The sequence below is a fragment of the Panthera onca genome, chromosome B3, assembly GCF_046562875.1.
Source record: "Panthera onca isolate mPanOnc1 chromosome B3, mPanOnc1 haplotype 2, whole genome shotgun sequence".
Classification (NCBI taxonomy): Eukaryota; Metazoa; Chordata; class Mammalia; order Carnivora; family Felidae; genus Panthera; species Panthera onca.
In genome coordinates this window covers 145,860,204-145,878,689 of record NC_138344.1, presented here as the reverse complement: position 1 = coordinate 145,878,689, position 18,486 = coordinate 145,860,204, and the positions used below count along the sequence as shown (strand labels likewise).

The window sequence follows — 18,486 nt, the reverse complement described above, 5'->3', positions numbered from 1 at the left end:
GAGACAGCACTACGCAGCCACCCTGAGGGGCCCCGCCTGATGTGTCAGGGTATTTGTGGGAAGTATCCAGCGCTGGGGGAATTTCGGGAAAGGATTAATAACCTGTGTGTAGCAGATGAGGGGGGTGTGTGCCACGATTAACTCCAGGGAGAAACAAAGAACTGTGTGTGTGTGTGTGTGTGTGTGTGTGTGTACCTGCTGGTCATGGTGCTCTGTGCTCAGTGGATGTGCTACGTGGGCGAAGCCCACATAGTTACTGGACAGCAAACACTGCAAGCGGATTTAGGGAAAAAGCCTGAAACCATATAGTGGGGGCAGGTGGGGGCGGTGCCGTACCCTCAGTCTCTGGGAGGCAACAGAATCAGAAAGTGAGGAAGCGAGAAGCAGCAGTGCCCGCACGCTCGTTAAAGCTGTGGGAGCAGCCACGAGAGCTGGAAGAGTGGGTGCAGGGCAGTGCCACTTGCGACCCCAAGAGCTGGGGCAGGGCTCTTGTTCCAAATTACGTGTGCGTGTGCGTTAATAAAAGTAGCACAAAATCTTAAAAATAAAGACTTCAGTAATTAAGATGAGCGATCTAATAGTCACGGAACACGCGCACATGACTTTGACCCACAGAGAGCCACGCACGCACGCTCGCTCTCACCCAACAAGTGGAGCACCGCACACATCAGCCTGGTTTCAGGCCACCGACAAAGCAGATGCGCCAGCACGGGACTCGTTAGGGTCACAGTAGGCGAGCGCAAAGCCACGCAACGCAATTAACAATTAATGGCAGAGGCATATTGGCGTGGGCTTTCCAAAACACCCTTCTCATCCACCCGAGTGAAAAGGAAACTCCGTACTATATGCCGACTCACTTAGAAACGAGCAAGGATCCAGGGTGCACTCCTGTCCTGTGAAGATGAAGTTTTAAACGCTGGAAAGTTAGAAAAAAGCCACAGACCAGATTGCAAAGCAGGAAATTCAAGAAGCTAGGAAAAGAACGACAAAAGAAATTCACTGCAAGTTAAAGGCAGAAGGAGCAAAGATTAATGAATAAGTCCACAGGGGACCATCATCACCAGTCGGCTTTCCGAAAACCCAGCAGGACAGAACGACTGGAGTCCCCCCGGCCCCAGGCACGGTCCCCGTCATGTCGGCCCATCTCCTCCTGCCACGGACTGTAAGTCCTCGTGCTTCAGACGCTCTCCCACCCGGTTCTGGACACAGCTCTCCTGCTGCTGTGAAGCGCCTCTCCGTGGACTCTGGTTGGGAATGGCATACGTGCCACAGGCATTCCTTCCAGACGTCTTAGAATGTGTGTCTTTGAAGCCTTGAAAAACTGCAGTCAGATTTGTCAGGATCTCCCCTCGTGGGTTCTGTGCGTGGCCCCAGGGAGGAATTTCCCACTGAGAGATTCTTTTTTTTTTTTAATTTTTAACGTTTATTTACTTTTGAGACAGGGACAGAGAGAGCGAGCGAGCCGGGGAGGGGCAGAGAAGGAGGGAACACGGAATCCGAAGCAGGCTCCAGGCTCTGAGCGGTCAGCACAGAGCCCGACGCGGGGCTCGAACTCACGTGATCCTTGAGATCACGACCCGAGCTGAAGTCGGATACCCAACCGACTGAGCCACCCAGGCGCCCCTCCGTGAGATTCTGACAATGCTCTCACACACCCTCGTGGCACGTCCGTGGTTTGGTCCTGACACTTGGTGTGCGTTTGAGGACACGTGAGGAGTCTACCTTACGATCTCCTCAATGGGCAGCCAGTTACCCCGACGCCATCGGTGGGAACGTCCGTTTCCTCACTGTCCTGCAATCCGTGCGAAGCACAGATCAAATCCCCGGACTTACACAGGGGCCCGTTTGCAGACTATTGGCACCGGATCGCGGACCACTCGCGCGGTCTGTCTGCCCCCACGCCGTACAATTTTAATTGCTGCAGCTTAGAGCAGACAAGCGGTGCCTGCTCTTCTGTTTCAAAATTCGTGTCTGGTTTCTTTTCCAAGTAAATTTGCAAAAAAACATCTTTATTTTTTCAAATAGTATCTTTACTATGCAGTGATGTATGCACATTTCTGAACCCTGAATAAAGGAAGCCACGCTGCACACATACGGCACCACTTGCTTCCTTCACTCACGAGCACGTCTGCCGGGTCACCCTGCTGCCACGTGGAGAGGCACCCACCCGCTCTAACTCCAGGCCGAAAGGCAGTTTGGCACCGAAGCAGGCCGCGAACAGATGGGAGACTGTGCGTGGGAGGTCCCCATCCCACTTGGCTGGAACGTTCCCACGTTTCTCTCCATGCACATTCATGCGCACATCGAGGGACCGGGTTGTTTTTAATCCATCTGACGATGGCTGCCTTGTGAGCGGGGCGTCTGGTCTCCGTGCGTCCATCGACCGGACCGACGTCGGCGATTACACCTGCTGCGGGACCTCGTGCTTTGTCTTGTCCCTCCCTCGGTGTACTCGCCTCCCACACGCAAACTCACCGAACCTTAAGTTAACGGATGGCCCCTCGGGGGGACACCGGAGGGCCTTTCAAATACACAGCGCCACTTGCAGACGCCGTCCTGACACTCGCGCCATCACGGGCGCACATCCGCCCACCCCGAGTCTCTTGCTTCTTGGCACCCCCTCCCGTCTGAGATCACCTTCCTGCTCTGTGAGCTCTGTCCTTCACAACCGGGGTGAGGTCCTGCTGGGGCAGATTTGTTTTCTCTTATTTTGCCTACCCTTTTATTTATTTATTTTCCCCTCTTCTTAAAAGACTACTTTTGCCGGGCACGAAATTCCAGATTGACGGTTATGTGCTCCGCCGAGTCAAGCTTCTATATTGTTAATGCCAGGCTGTCACTCCCTTCCAGACTCTGTCTCCTCTTTGATCGTTCCTGACATCCTACCTTTGCCCCTGGTGCCCTGCAGCCGCACTATGGCGGTTCTTGGTATAGACCCCCCTCATTTCTCCTGCTCTTGGTTTGCTGGGCACGTGACTACGTTAGACCGCCCGTGTTAGCCAGCCTCCACGGTGGCATCCAGAGATCTGTGCCCCTGGTGCTCAGGCCCTGTGTCCTCCCTGCCACGTTACGTAGTGGTGACCTTGTATCCAATAGGAAGTTGTAGACACGATGGAGTGTGAGTCCAAGGCAGTCCTAAGACACTGAAGCTTCCTCCTTGTTCTCTCCTGAACCTTCCACTCCGGGGGAAGCCAGCCTCGGGACACGAGGACTCGAGCAGCCCCAGGAAGAGGGCACATGGTGAGGAGCTGAGACCTCCTGCCCACGGCCAGCACCGACTCACCAGCCATGCGAGTGAGCCCCTGTGGAAGTGGATTCTCCAGGCTTATTCAACTTTCAGATGACTACGGCTCTGACGTCTTGCCTGTAACCAGAGCCAAAGCCACCCAGCTAAGCAGTTCCCGAGTCCCTGACCTATAGAAACTGGGACAAACATGTTTATTGTTGTTTTAAGCTGCTAAGTCTTAGGGACACTTGTTACACAGCAACAGGTAACTAAAACATGAATGGAAACATAGGTACATTTAGGGTAAAATTTTCAAGATTCATGGAAATTTTTTTTTTTTTTTAATAGTATTGCACTGAATTAGTTACTTTGGGGGAACGTGGCAGGTTCAAAACATTAACTCTTCCCATCAAATAAGGTGGTAAAGCTTCCCGTTAGGTATCCTCTGTGCTACTCAGTCTCGTGCCACAGTATTCATCCCAAGAACAGACTCGTTCTCAGGGACTTTGCAGTTTCTGTTGTTAAAGGGAATGCATCCTTTTTCCCACTTACATTTTCTGGTTGGTTATCTTTAGTATGTGGAAAAACCATTAAGTTTTCGACGGAGATCATGTATCCAAGCTTCCTCTTTTACTAGTGGCCTTTTTTCTTAAGGGGCTTGCACGGATTTCCTAGACAGACAATGGATTAGCTGCAAAGAGTGACCGTTTCATCTTTTCTTTTCGGGTATTTATGGCTTTCATTTGCCTGACTTCCACACAGGCCGGGTTCCCGGTGTGTCCATCGTCATGGTGATGCCCTGCATTCCTGCCTGCTGCCCGCGCCTGTGAGAAACACTTCTGGTGAAGACCACCCAGGGCTCTTGATAGCCGTGCTTTATCGGGTTATAGACCTGTCCACCTCTCCTTACCTTACTAAGAATCAGCAGCTTTTCCCCGCGTACTCATTACACTTCAATTTTACAAAATTGTTTTTAATTGTCATATTTGTTTTGTTTTAAAGAAAACGTGCCGGAATTTATTTTTCAGTATCTACTGAAGTAATCACACGGTCTTCCTTCTCGCTTAACGTAGACCATTTTACCAAATGGGTTTCTAAATTCCTTTGTCCTTGGGGTACGGTATTTTTTGTACATACACAACTGTATTTACTCAACATGTAGTCATCTTGCACCTACTCTGCCGCCCCCCTCCCCCCACACCATCCGAGGCACTGGGCACAGGGCTGTGAGGACACAAAGTCCCTGGTCTCCTGGAGGGTGGAAGCCTGGGAGGCACCATGGTCGCGAAGTTGGTCTTTCCGACGCTGCTGGGTTTCCCTGCCCCGCATTCAGGAGCTCTCCACCTGCGCCACAGTCAGATGGGCCCATCGCTCCCGCCTGCCCTAGTCCCAGCCCCGCTCTCCCGCGGCGCTGGCGTCAGGGCGCAGCCTGCTCTGTACGCACAAGTGGCTTCTACGCTTTCAACCTCACCGCCGGGGAGAGCTCACTTCCTAATCGCTGGGGACTGCCCACCCTTACGCTCTTCATTTAGGGCATTTCTGGGACAACTTTAGAACTCTCTTTGCCGTCTTCAGGTTTTTAAGAGTCAATTCGGGTGACGCAAATTCAGATGATCAGCTTTCACCTTTGCTTAATAACGCTGTGAGGTTTCACCGCTAACTGCCCTTCCCCTTTCCGCCGCCGCCCTCACTCCCTTTCAGCTGCATGCGGGTCTTTCTGGAAGGCTCCTCGGCTTCTCCCCTCCTCTCCCGCTTCCCACCTCTCTCTCTGATTTTCCAGGCGATTTCCTCAAATTTCATACTCCAACCCTTCTGCCGAACATTTCAATTCTGTTGTTTATTTATTAAGAGCTCTGTATGATTTGCTGAAAGTGTATTTTTAAAAAAACAGAACGCTCGGGGCGCCTGGGTGGCTCAGTCGGTTAAGTGTCCGGCTTCAGCTCAGGTCACGATCTCGCGGTCCGCGGGTTCGAGCCCCGCGTCGGGCTCTGGGCTGATGGCTCGGAGCCTGGAGCCTGCTTCCGATTCTGTGTCTCCCTCTCTCTCTGCCCCTCCCCCGTTCATGCTGTGTCTCTCTCTGTCTCAAAAATAAATAAACGTTAAAAAAAATTAAAAAAAAAATAAAAAAACAGAACCCTTTCCAAGTTATACGGAAGGGACTGTCTCTCTTCCAGATCCCAGGGTTTCACTTGAACACTTTGGAAGCTTTCTGCTCCCCGAACCGCCTGGCCCTCGTGCCTCGGGAGTCCTCGCCAGCTGTTGCTTGCAGCTCGGCATAAGGGGCACGGCCTGTCGGGCACGGCGTCAGCAGAGAGGTAACTGTGACATCTGTCAGCTCTTGGTCACCTGCTGCCTCCCACTTTCCTCCTGGGCTGCTCCCGCCGCCCTGGGGCTCCGACCCAGGGGCGTCTCCTTCTCAAGCACCACTCTTGCCCTGTGTCAGGGCTTCGGGAGGGATGAGGGCGCTGTTACTTGTTGACTCCCTGAAGTCCAACGGGAGGAAAAGGCAATTCTCTGCTGTGTGCAGCGTGTCAGAGTTGGACGCTTGACCGACGAGCCCGACACCCCAACCTTTCCCTTTCTTTCTGGCCTCTGGAGCTCCCGTCTCTGCAAGAAGCCCTCTGTTCTGACAACTGGGTTTCCGAGCAGGTTGCTGATGTCTGGCCTCCGTCCCTCGGGCCTCGCCCCTGGTGCCCCTGCCAGCTGCTGGGAGTCAGGGCAGGAAGGGCCCGGGGACAGCTCCTGTTATCTCCTGACCTCAGCGTCCAGTGCAGACTGGCCCCAGCCCCGCAGGGGCAGCTGGTGGGGCTCCGAGATCCAGGCAGCCTCGCTCCGTCTCTCTCCAGACCTTCCAGAACTTCCATCAGGCTCACGCTGCTCTCGAGCTCCCGCCCGCCTGCTGGTTACTTGCACGTTGCTCACCAGCACTTCCTTCCGGGGCCTTGAGCAGCTGCCTGTGCTCCCCTTTCTTCCTAACTGTCTACGTTTTCTTCTTCTGTGTGGTAAATGACACACAAACATCATTTACGGCACACGGTGCAGCGTCGTGAAGCACATTCCGCCCGCCAGCATCGTCCGTCGCCACTCACTCCCCACCCCCATCCCGTTTTCTGTCTCCGGGAGTCTGACCACTCTAGGGACCTCAAATCCGCTGCATGTGGATCATGCGGTGTCTGTGCTCCCGTGTCTGAAGCATAACGTCTTGCTGGTTCGTCCACATGGTAACATCTGGCTGGGTAACATTCCGTGGTAGTATACCTCGCATGCACCCGTGGACGGACACCCAGGCTGCTTCCGCCTCGTGGCAAGTGTGAATCACGCCGCCGCGAACACGGGTGTGCTAGAGTCCCTGCTTCTCGGTTCTTTTGGATTCGTGCCCAGAGGGGGGGCTTGCTGGATTCCAGGGTAGTTCCATGCCTCGTCTCGTGAGGGACCCCACACCGCTTCCACGGTGGCCGTGCCACTCCACACTCCCACCAGCATGCACAGGGCTCCGATCTCCCCACGATCTCGCCAGTACTCCTTTCTTTTCTTCTGGCGGTAGCCATCCTCGCGGGCGTGACGAGCTGTGTGCTGTGGTTTTCCTTTCCACTGCCGGCCCAGGGCTGATGATGTTGAGCGCTTTTTACATCTTTCTTGACCATCGGTATAACTTTGGAGAAATGTCCAGGCCCTCTGCCCATTTTTGCTTCAGGTTGTTGCTCCGTTTAGAGTTTCAGCAGTTCATTATGCATTCTGGACGTTCTAGACATTCATCCTTTATCAGATGTGTGCTTTGCAAATGTTCTCCCATTCCACAGGTTGACTTTTCCGTGTCCTCTGATGACCAAAAGGTTTTAATTTCGATGAAGCCTAATTTAGCTATTTTTACTTTTGTTGCTGGAGCTGCTGGCATCCAAGAAATCACTGCCAAGTCCACATGAAGCTTTCCCGTCTTCTCCTAGGAGTTTTGCGGTTGTAGGTGTGTGACCCACTTTGAGTTAACTTTTGCATGTGGTGTTAGGCGACAGTCTGGGTTCATTCTTTCACTTGTGTAAACCCAACGTTCCTGGTGCCGAGCAAGGACACGACCGCCCCCACCCATTCTCACCGAGTGTCATGGCTCATCCATCAGCCATCTCTGCCTTTGTTCCTGGTGTGCATTTTACCCCCCCTCAGCTTTGTCGGTTTTCCACACGTAACGTGTAACCGTTGTTTCTTTCACGGCTCCGGGACTTTGAGGCTAGGTTAGAAAGGCCGTCCTACGCCCCTGGTGTTGGATGAGGCGTGGCTACAACTGTCTGTCTTCTGGAGAGCTACGCCACTGCCAAGCGTGATTCACTGTAAAGCCCATCTTCCCCACCGATTTGAGACACCATCTTAACCCTACACTAAGTGTCTGTGGGCATTTGAGTCAATTTCCAGACTTTCTAGTTGGTTCTGATAACCATGCATCACACGCCAGGACCCCACTGCTTTGATAACCAACACTTTGCAATATGATTTCACGTCTGCTAGGGCTGAACCTACTCTTGCTTATTTTTCCATTTGACCAGTTTGACGTACCGAAAAAGAGCAGGCAAAAATTTAGCATTATTTCAGTTTATCCGTTTTAGTAATCTCTACACCCAACACAGGGCTCGAACTCACAACCCCAAGATGAAAACTTGCACGCTCCACTGACTGAGCCAGCCAGCACCCCAAACATTTAGCACGCTTATCGCTGATGACGCTGAAGTGTGAAATGTCTAAGGAGGCCTCTCAGCGCTGGTGTCTCCCTGCTGTCAGTTTCTCGGTGATGCTTTGGGGCGCTTTAAAGCTTCTCTCAAACAGGTTCGCCTGTTTCCTGTTCAGCGTATTCCTTTTCCACTCGTTCATCTCCTACAGCCTGTCGATAAGCACGCGGGCTCTGCACACAGCTGTGTGTGTCCTCTCCGCTTGCCTGGGCCCCAGTCCGTTCTCCCGCACCGAACAGGCACAACCACACGTCGCCCCTGGTGCTGGTGTCACCTCGGACGCGTTCACGTCCCTCTCGTTTGGCTGCAGGACTAATTCTTCCAAGATGGCACAGGTCACCGTGAGGATGGTGACACAGCTATTGCTGGGGCTCTTCTGGGTCCTTTTTCCCCTAGCTGTCCTGCCCTTCTGCGGGATAGAGGTTTTCTTCAAATGTCTGGTACCCTTAGCCATTACTTCTATTTCACAGGGCACATGTGGACTAGGGCTCGGGGGCTGGGGCAGCGACCTGTTTCTGCTGCCTCCCATCTCACAGCCCGGAGCGGACCCTCTTTCTCTGCCCAAGCTGTGATCCGCCACCACAAGGTGACTCCTGTCGGCCAGCCCTCCCATCCTGTTCTGTTCGGTGGTCATTTCAGCGAGATTGTTGGGAAGCAGGCGTGCGTCAGCCGGCCCAGCCCTCGGGGAGAGGCTGGGTGGCGGCAGACCCTCCATCAGGGGAACTCTCGTTAGACCTCGGTCCCAACTTGAGGTCAATGACCTCTTGTGGGCATGTCATTACCATGTGGGGCAACAGGGACCGTGCTGACCCCTGCGGATGAAGGTGGTCCTGTGGGGCTCGGGAGGGGATGACACAGGGATGAGAGGAGTGCTGAGGCTGACTGACGTCTGCCAGGTGGGAGGCTCCCTGGGAGGCTGGCATGGGAAGGTCTGGAGGAAGAGCACTCCACACTGGGGGGAACAAAGAGAAGGGACACCCGGCAAGACATCGACACAGAGCAGCCCCTCAAGACCACAGTGGGCAGCTGACGTTGCCCGGGGGCTGAAGCAGAGGAGGGCAGCGGCAGGACAACGTGGGAGGCAGTGCCCCCAAACCAGAAAACTGGAGGTCTGCAGAGACGGATCTGTGCCCTCTTCTGGCCTCTGCCCAACTCCTTCTCCCCTGGCCACCTCCCGCCGGATGGTTCTTTCCCGCTCCCCTGCTGCCCCCTCGGCCCCCGCCCGCCCCCCTCTCTGAACCTCACACTCGAGCGGTGGCCTCTGCCCAAGAGCTGCCAGTGTGCCCCTAAGTCCCCACTGCCTATTCGGGACGCAGGCTCCCGAGTCACGCCCTCCTGGTGACAGTGACACGTCTGTGTGTTTCAGCCCCGGACAGCCCGTCCCGAGAGTCAGCCCCACACAGGGGGGTCTGCCTGCCTGCCCCCCAGGACCCTCACAGGCACTCGGGTGGGGGCCACGGCGGCAGCTCCGGGAGCCCGCTTCCCTTCTCCCGCCAACTCTTCATGTAAACCTTCGACCGCAGCAAGTGCGCATGCACACAGACCCAAGTGCACAGCCTGACAGGCTCCCGCTCACCACACCGCCGAGCCAGTCACACCTGGGAAGCACCCTGCTGAGTCCGACCCTGGCGCTCAGGCAGCCACACAGAACCTCCGGGGGTCTGGCTCCTCTGCTCCTGAAGCACCCCCTGGGGCTGGGGCGGCAGCGCCCTGGCCCCCGTCATGGCTCCTGGAACCTGGCGGGCAGCTGCTCACCTGCTCGGCATGAGGTCGGGGACAGACAGATGCCTCCAGTTTGGGGCCATCACAGGCAGAGGCTCCAGCGACATTTTGGTTACGGTTTGGGGACAAACCCCGCTGACCGCCTGCCTGCCTGGTCACAGGGTGGCTGTCGGGGGGCCGCCCTCTCGGCCCAGGGTGCGATGCTGGGGCGGACTGAGGCAGGCCCCTCCGACAGGCCAGCAGAAACAGACAGTATGGTGGCCGCCCAGCGGACACCGTGTGCCTCCCATCAGGTGCGATTCGGCCCTCCGTGAGGCTTGAGGAGCCCCTTCTACCGCACGCTGCGACCAACCCACCTGCAAAGCCAGTTCTGGGGTCCCGCTTACCCAGTCCTGAGTCTGCAGTACCTGTTGCCCTCCGCTCTGGGCGCCGGGCTGGCCCCAAGCCGTGGTCGCACTCACAGGGGGAGGGGGCTGCCCGAGCTCTTGGGGCAGCGGCAGCCCCGACTTCTTCCCCAGCGAGGCATTAGCCAAATGCTTCCGGCTGTCCATGTCCAGCCCCTCGGCCAGCTTGTCTGCACCTCCCGGGCTCCCTGGGCCCCCAAGCAGATGGAGGAAGCGTCAGGCTCTGCTGGGCTCACCTTCCCACCACCAGCCAGACAGTGCTGGGCAGGCCTCAGGCTAGTGGGTGACCTGGGTCCCTCAGCTCCTCCTGCCATTCCCCCCACCCCCCCACATGCTACTACTGGCTGGAGCAACTACAGTGCCCTGCCTGTCCCCTCTCCCGGCACCCGGGTTTCCCACCTTGGCTCCAGCCCAGTGGGGGGGGGTGGGGTATGTGCCCCCAGCCGACAGCCGACCTCTGGGGACCTACAGAGAAGGCCAGGAACGACCGCAGAACGAAGGGCCCCACAGCTCTCCCGGCCTCCTTCCTCCCACCCGCTGTGACCTCACCTTGACTCCGCCCGGACCACACCCCAAGGCTGGCCCTCTCCCCTCCAGGGGCTCTGCGGGCACCACGGAGTGGGCTGAGGGGGGGATCAGGGCAGGGGTCAGCAGGGCACAGCGTAGAAGGTCGGGAGGGGGGACCATTAGGGAGGCAGCAGTCACTGGTGGAGGAGCAGGGTACGTGGGGGGGGGGGGAGCGAGGTGGGGGAGGGGCTGGGTAGGCTGGGTGTAGGGGGCGGGGAAGGGTGGGGTGCACTGGGGGTAGGGGACAGAGAGGGGCAGGGTACGTGGGGGGTAGCGAGGTGGGGGAGGGGCTGGGTACGCTGGGTGTAGGGGGCGGGGAAGGGTGGGGTACGCTGGGGGTAGGGAGGCGGGGAGGGGTGCGTACTCTGGGGGTTTGGGGTGGGGCACGCGGTGAGGTACGCAAGGAGTGACGGAGGCGGAGAGGTGGGGCTCGCTGCGGGAGCAGAGGCGGGCAGACGTCGGGTACACCAAGAGCTTGGGATGGGGTGCGCTGCGGGGCGGGGGGCGGAGGGCGGAGGGCGGGCCCTCGCGCGTGGGGGCCGTCAAAGAATAGGGGTGGAGCCCACAGTCGTTCGGGGAGCCCCCGAGGGGGCGGAGCCGAGCCCGGCGGAAGTTCTGCTGCGGCTGGCTCCGCCCTGTCGCTTCTGCTTCCGCTTCCGTCCCGGGCCGCGCCTGCGCCCTGGTCCCGGCGGTCCGCCGCGGGGCGGGCGGATCTCTTCTCTTCCCGGCTTGTCTGGAGTGTGACCTGGCGCCGCTCGGACGTGGCGGGGGGGGGGGGGGGGGGGGGGGGGAGTGGTCTCGCAGATGCTGCCCTCCTCCGCCCTTGGGGCGTGTCCGAGGCGCCGCTCGGAGCTCGGGGCTCCTCGGCCGGAGCCTTCCCCGGGCCCCGGCCGTTCGGGCCACAGGCTCTGTCCCCTCCTGGGTCCCAGGCGGCGCCCCCACCTCCCTGGCGGCCCTCGGGACGGGGCCTGGGGCGCGCGGGCGGCCCGGGAGGAATCACACAGCAGGCGTGGGAAGGCCTGGGGTTGCTCCCCAGGTTTATTAGTGTTTTGCATCAGCACCTTAAAATAGTCCACGTGGTCACATACGTGACAGATTAGAATCTATTCCCCAAAAAGGTTATTTACATTAATCCTGTGTTTCATTTAAAAAGAAAAAAAAAAAAACAAACCCTAGCAACACGTACATCCTAGAAACTAAATAATGCACGACGATGGATGGGGGTCTGCAGAAACGTAGAGGGGCACCCCTTGGCCTACAGGTTGGGACCCGGCGGTGGCAACCAAGGCCAGGCAGGTGACATGTGGGGACGCGGTCTCCCTCAACCCATGGGGGGCGGGTCTGGGGAAGGCGGTGAGGGACAAGCTCAGGTCAGGCAGCTGGCCCACAGAAGCAGGTGGCCCTGTCTCCTAAGGAGGAATCTGCCCCAGGGCAAAGGCCAGACCCCGGAGAGTGGCCAGGTCTTCCCGTCTGGGAGTGAGCACAGTGCCAACCGGGGACCCTCCCCGAGCTGCAGCCATGACGACACTGACTCAGGATGCTGGCCCGCAAGCCCTGAGGAGATGGCCCCCCAGGGCTGCTGATGTGGGAGGAGAGAGGAAGCAGTGGGCCAGGCTGGAGGGTGGTGGCTGGCCCCCACCTGGCCTTGCCCGGTGGTGACTGGCGGCTGCTCCTGCCCAGGACCCGCATGCCTCGCACCCCACACCGCCCTCCGCGTGCTTGCAGCTGCGCTGACTCGGTCACAGATGGCTTTGGCTTCTGTGTCATCTTCCTTTGAGGGACAAAGTGCTTTCACGTGGGTCCTCAGAACAGCTCCATGAGGTAGGCAGGGCGCATGTGACCAATAGGAAAACCGAGGCACAGGTCTCTGAGAGAGTCACGGTGGCTGGGGCTGTCTGTGTGACCTCCTGGGCCCTGGGGACAGTGTGGCGGGTGAGCCCCATAGCACTTAGGCACAGGACAGACGGCAACCGGGCTCTGTAGGCCCAGCGGCATAGGGTGGGGGCGCTGCGTGCCCTCCCGTGTGCACGAGGACGCAGCTGCGGAAGGGGATGGGGAGGCACATTTGGGGGGGAGGGTCCCACGACGGGGTGGATGTGACTGCTCTCTCTGGTCCCTTCCTCCAAAGCAAGCTTTGGGGCTAGAAGCTATGTCAGGAGCCTCACCTGTACCTCCTTCCTGCAGAGTTTGACCTCTGGAAAGGAGCCTTAGGGAACCCAAGGCCCTGAGGCCCAGTGGTGGGAGCAAGACCAGCGAGGCTCACGGTCGCAGGGCCCGCTTCTGAGGATGGCTGCTGGCAGACATGTGGCACGGGCACAGGCTGCCTGAGGCGCTGGGCTCAGTGGCCAGCCTCCAACCCTGGTCCTTCTGAGCCAGGGGTCAGCCTGGTCCCCAGTGCTGTCAGAGGAGGAGTTCGGGCCATCCTGGGGAAGGTCCTCAGCCCGCAGGCAACCCTGAGGCGGGGCCACACACAAGGTCAGGCCCTGTCCTGTTCCCCAGCTAGCCCAGGGACCCCTTCCTGCCTTGGGGGAGGAAGGAAGCCGGTAGGTCACAGGTAAGGAGAGTGGGCCACCTCACTCCCCCAGGGTCATACCTGCCTGTGCCACGGGCACTGTTTTCCGAGCACAGCCTGCATGGCGCCGTGGGTGGGCTACCGCAGGGTCCCGGAGCCACAGCTGCCAACGGATGGGAACTGGTGGGCTCTTCCTGTGGACACTGGGCTGGACTCTGGCTGCAGGTCAGGGTGTCCCTTTCCTGCCGCATGGGAAGGCAGGGGGCAAGGCTACCACCCAGGGTGGGACTCAGACCCAGACCCTCACTCTAGGGGGCTTGGCGCAGAGAAGCCGGGGCTCCCTGCCTCTTCGGGGTACTCCCAGCGGTACCTACGGCTCCAGTGGGCTTGGCGCCTGTGCTCAGGCTGTGCTACCTGAGCTCTTGCTGGCCACAGAAGTGGGCGTGGGCCCAGACACCCCTCAGCCGGCAGGTGGGCCCAGGGGGCTGGGCAGGAGGAGGCGGCTGAGTGGGCTGGGGCCAACTTCGGGGCCACTGTGCTTGCCGAGTTTGGGGCAGGGGCAACCAGCAGAAGCGTAGTGACAGCTCGAGAACAGCCAGAGGGAGAGTGGCGGGGGGGGGGGCGAGGCGGGTGCTCTGGACGGGGGGGCTAGGACACGCGACAGCGACAGCGCTGGCTGGCTCCGCCCCAGCCCCCGGGGGCCGCTGGGACGTCAGAAGAGCAATGTCCCTTTGGCAGCTACCTTGTAACGTGTATTTAAAAGCATTAAAAATATCTGCTACTAGAAAACCCCCACTGCCCGCGAGGCTGGAGTTTATTGGGAACCACAAGTGGGCGGTGCTGCGGCGTCTCCCGCCTGGTGGGCGGCTGGGCCCAGGCCTGGGCTGTCTGGCCTCCAGCCTCTGGCCACCCAGCTCCGTGTCTGGGCCCGTAGGCAGCCCGTGGATCTGCGCGCTGCCCGCCTGACCCCAGCTCCCTGAGGAAGCAGTCCTGGCTTTCAGGAAGGACAGGACGCGAAGGTGAGGACCCTTCTCGCTGGGGGGGGGGCTCGGGAGGTCCTGAGGCCAAAACACACCTTTCGTGATTCTCAGAGCTCAGCGCTGTCCGCCTGACCTCCCACCCCGCTGGCACATCTGGTTATCGAGCAGGGCAGTTACCAGGCCCCGGTGGGGAGCCTCCCCGTGAGTTTCCAGGTTGAGAGCACATTCATACTTAAGACTGTTTCTCTTTGTGTTTTTAAGTGTCTCCGTAGTAAACTGAAATGTTAACAGAAAAGCAGCTGGGCCCTCCTGGCGCGCGCCGTCCAGGGCTCCGGGGTGGGGCTAGCAGGCGGACTTGGAGTGTCCGAAGATGCAGATAGGGAAGTGCTTGACGTGGGAGGACCACTGGGCCGCCAGCTGGAAGAACTTGACGTCATTCCACTCCACACCGTCGATGAGGACTGTGGGGACAGGACCGCCTGACCCATCTGCCCAGCACGCCCCAGGACAGGGCTGGGGGAGGCTGGGGGAGCCCGGGGGAGCCCCCCCCCCCCCCAGCCTCCAGCGGTGCCCAGCTTCTCCCTGACCGCGAGGACCTGCTCTTCCACAGCCCCTCCGCCCTGGCTGGGGTCTGCAAAACGGATTAAAACGCCGTGCTCTAAAAGCAGAAAAGCAACAGAGGAAGGCAGGGCAGTTCTGGACCACAGTGGTCGTCAGACTGGAGCTCCTGGAGAGAAAACCGTTCCGGGCTCCATATGCTGAATTAATTAGCTGCAGAGTATCTTCTATAAAAAGTCTGAGATACACAAATCAATCTCTTAAGAGAACAGAAAGGACTGAGAAATTATTTCTGAGAATAGAATTTAAAAAGCTCTTCTCCGCACACAAGTGCTTTATCCAAACGTGTGATACGCATTTCATGGCAAAACGAAAGCGTTTCCAGAGGTGAATTTTCAAGAACACTTCAGCCTTCCCTGGTTCACTTTCATACTTTAGACAGGACCGATGGGACCTTGGGTCAAGGACCTGACTCCCCGCGGGTTCCCCTCTGAAGGAAGGACACGTGGACAGGTGACCTCTCACGAGTCCTGAGAGCCTCCCGCCGCCCCGCCCCCTCGCCAAGCACTCACCCCTCAGCATGTTCTGCTGGTGCTTGGCCGTGCAGATCAGGCGGCTGATACCCTCGATGCACTGGCTCTTGGACTCCACATCCTTGTCCTTGGTTTTCTTGGGCAGAAACATCACTAGGAGGGAAAGGGCTGCAGGGCTCAGCCACGGCCCTCGGAGCCCGGCCTCCCCGAGCCACCCACATTCCACAGTGGCCACGGCCACCAGCCCTCCCACCCGCCCAGGTAGCCTCTGGCTGTGGCTGTGGTTGGCGCGGCCCCCAGACCCGTGGTGACCTCGGGACCTGCAGGGCTGCCCCTCCGACTACCCCGACGGTCAGCCTGCCACCCCCACCTCACCCTTCTTGTTCTTCTCCTTGGTGACCACGGTCATGGACATGGCAGGCGTGGCCACAGCCTCGCCGCTGCCGGGCAGCCTGCTGACCTGGAGAGACCGGAAGGTGCACTTGAGCGTGTTTTTGGTGGCCGGCAGGTCCTTCTTCTCCACCTCTCTCTTCCTGTCTGCGGGCGGGGCTGCTGTCCAGTAATCCACCTGCAGCCCCATCAGCTCGGCGCCGACGCCCTGGCTGCGAAAGCAGAGGGGGCCTCACTCCTCTGTCCTGGCTCGGCGGCCGGCACGGGCGAGGAGGTGCCAGCTGGCGTCCGTGCCGCTCAATGCGGGGGGGTACGACCCGCAGTGGGCGCCCAGCAGAGCGGAGCCCCGGTCCTGGAGCCCACTGTGGTCCATTCCCTGGGCTCTTGGGAGAGCCCAGTCTGGGCCTTGCGGGCGGGCACAGCGGCCGTGCTGAGGTCACCCAGGGGCGCCTGGGTCCGCCACCCGTCTGCCCTCTCAAGCCACCCCTTTGAGTCTAGAGGGCCAAGGTCAACCAGCCTCAGCTGAGGTGTGCCCCCGCCCCCCAGCCGTGGGAGCTGGCAGCAGCCCTGTGACCCTGTGACCCACGTGGGTGTGAGGACATCCTCAGACCCCTCAAGTTTTGTTTGGGTGAGTTCTACTCAAGAGAGAGCCCAGGGCGGCCGGGAGAGCTGCTGAACACCCCACGCTCTAGTCCCTACAGGGACCCACATCCAGCCACATCTTCCCCGACCCCCCCTGCCCCGTGCATGCGGAGCACCCCCCACTCACTTACTCGGTGTGGTTCCGGTCCCTGGCGCCACGAGGGCTGGGGGGGACATACCAGGCCAGGGCCTGCGCTGCCCCTACCTCACGGGGCACCCGATCCCAAGCAAGCCCGTGTCTTCCCAGAGGCTGTTCTGAGCCCACCCTCTGGCCAGACCCTCAGGCTTCCTGGCATCCCGGAGGTGCGGCCAGCGGCCGGGAGCGATTGTCCGCATTCTCTGGCCATCAGGGGTGCTCTCAGATCGGGTGGGGCGGGGCACCTGTGTGGCACGGCCACGTTTACCTGGGGGAGGACAGGCCCCCGCTCACTGACGGGGAGGAAGGCGGGGTAGGTGAGGCCTCCTTGGCCGCGGGAGACGTGGACGGCGGGGTGGACGAGAGCACGCTGGAGCCCGAGGGGGCTGCGTCATCCGAGTCACCTTTGGGAAGAAGTTGGGCAGCCTTGAGTGCCCCTGTGTCTCTGCCCCCAGGGCAGCCCCAGGGGCCGGGGAGGGCCCGTGCGGGGAGGTGGGAGACCCCGAGCTGGAGAGGAGCCGCCGGGCCTCCCACGGTGGGGCGTCCCTCCCCTTCCTGGCCCCGAGGGCAGGGAGCGTGGGGTCACCTGATGTGGCTGAGGACGGTTCCACGATTCCAACCTTCACCACCTAAAAGGCAACGGGACGCTGGCTGGCAGCAGTACCAGATCGTCGGCCAGCCCGACTGTCAGTGGCAGGGCTCCAGACGAAGGCCCAGTGCCGTCCTCCCTCCGCCGCCCGGCCACTGCGTCCTGCCCCACCCTCTCTGGGAGCTCCTGGGGTGCGGCAGTGACCCAGTTCTTCCTGTCCGCGGCACAGGACCCTCCCATGGCATGGGTGTGCTGGGGAGACTCCACAGAGCTGCGGTACCCCTCCGTGGCCATCCCGCCACCCGGGGGTAGGGGGCACAGGCTCCACACTCCGGCCCTCAGCAAACCGTGTGCATGTGTGGCCAGCCTGGCCCAGAGGTTGGTGAGACCCGGGCACTGGTATGCGGAACCCCTGCCCAGCGAGGGGCAGAGGCGGCCCTGGGGCCTGCCCCGGGCACCCGGTCAGACAGATGCCATTCCAGACGGCCGTGCGGGCCAACCAGCGCGGGAGTCAGGAGTCACGTTAAGCGGGGACTCGTGCCTCGGTTACACAACGGTGTTTTAAGTGTCCACAGGGGGGGCCTGCCCGTCACTACAGAAGGTTCCCCAAGACCGGCTGGACTCCTTCCCTCCCAGGAGGGTCGGCAGTGGCCCTGACGCCTGGCCAGGGTAAAACCACGGCCTGCTGGCCTGCTGCGCCTGGGCCCTGTCTGCCCCTGGCTCTCGCAGCAGGTGCCTGGGCCAGGGGCCACACGGGGAGGTAAGAGGCCGTGAAGCGTGGCATGGCCCGGCCGGCGCATAGGAAGTGAACTTCCCGATTCACACACACCGCAATCCCCACTGAGCAGCCTGGCGTGGAGGCAGGCCCCGTCCCACAGCTCCTGAGGGACAGAAGCATCCTTCTGCCCCTCCCGGGGCACCCACCCACAGCCGAGTCTGACACAGGCCTCGTGCCCAGTCAGTGCCGAGAATTGGCCCCTCCTCGCCTCTAGGTGAGCTGTCTGCGTGCACAGGTCAGAGAGCTCACGGCCCAGCCCTGCTCCACACAGGAAGAAAACAAGAAGCTTTAAGAGGGCTGGGGGGCAGATTTTAAGGAATCCTCTGCTCAAATTGGTGAAGAAGGTTCTGGAACTTAAAGGTAGCGCAAGCATCCCAGCAGAGAAGTACTCACCCCTACAAAGGGGATGAACTTTTGTGAAGATTCCTCGTCAGGGCTAAGAACACAAGAAACACACAGTTACTCCTCTCTCGGTGTGGCTGGCAGTGCCCGCACCACACCCACACCTGTCCCTGCAGCGGCCCGACCTCCGACCCCAGGGTCATCTCTCTGCACCTAAGGTCAAGAGGCCAGCAGGGAGCTCTATGGGAGCCCAGCTTCCTGGGGGAATCTGTTGTCCATCCCAGGTGACTGGTGCCCCGAGGGCCTGCATTCCGGCTGGGCCCCCAGACAGAGGTTTCCCACGTGTGTCCCGGGACACCCCCCCCCACCCCGCCCCGGACACTGGTCTTCCT

General features: G+C 59.8%; 1 protein-coding gene across 9 annotated transcripts in view; it reads right to left on the bottom strand.

Moving 5' to 3' along the window:
* Window positions 1-11,642: 11,642 nt before the first annotated feature.
* PACS2 (phosphofurin acidic cluster sorting protein 2) overlaps window positions 11,643-18,486 on the bottom strand; it is a 56,200-nt gene continuing 49,356 nt past the window's right edge. For 8 of the 9 annotated variants that reach the window (XM_078447748.2, XM_078447746.2, XM_078447749.2 and 5 more), the window contains 6 exons: window positions 18,146-18,188; window positions 16,972-17,014; window positions 16,654-16,789; window positions 15,593-15,819; window positions 15,257-15,370; window positions 11,643-14,587 (listed from right to left, as the gene is read on the bottom strand). In XM_078447748.2, coding sequence (XP_078303874.1) covers window positions 14,469-14,587; window positions 15,257-15,370; window positions 15,593-15,819; window positions 16,654-16,789; window positions 16,972-17,014; window positions 18,146-18,188 — 682 coding nt within the window. In that variant the 3' untranslated portion in view covers window positions 11,643-14,468. Of the gene's footprint in view, window positions 14,588-15,256; window positions 15,371-15,592; window positions 15,820-16,653; window positions 16,790-16,971; window positions 17,015-18,145; window positions 18,189-18,486 lie in introns of those variants that run through there. The other variant, XM_078447754.2, reaches the window with a different exon arrangement.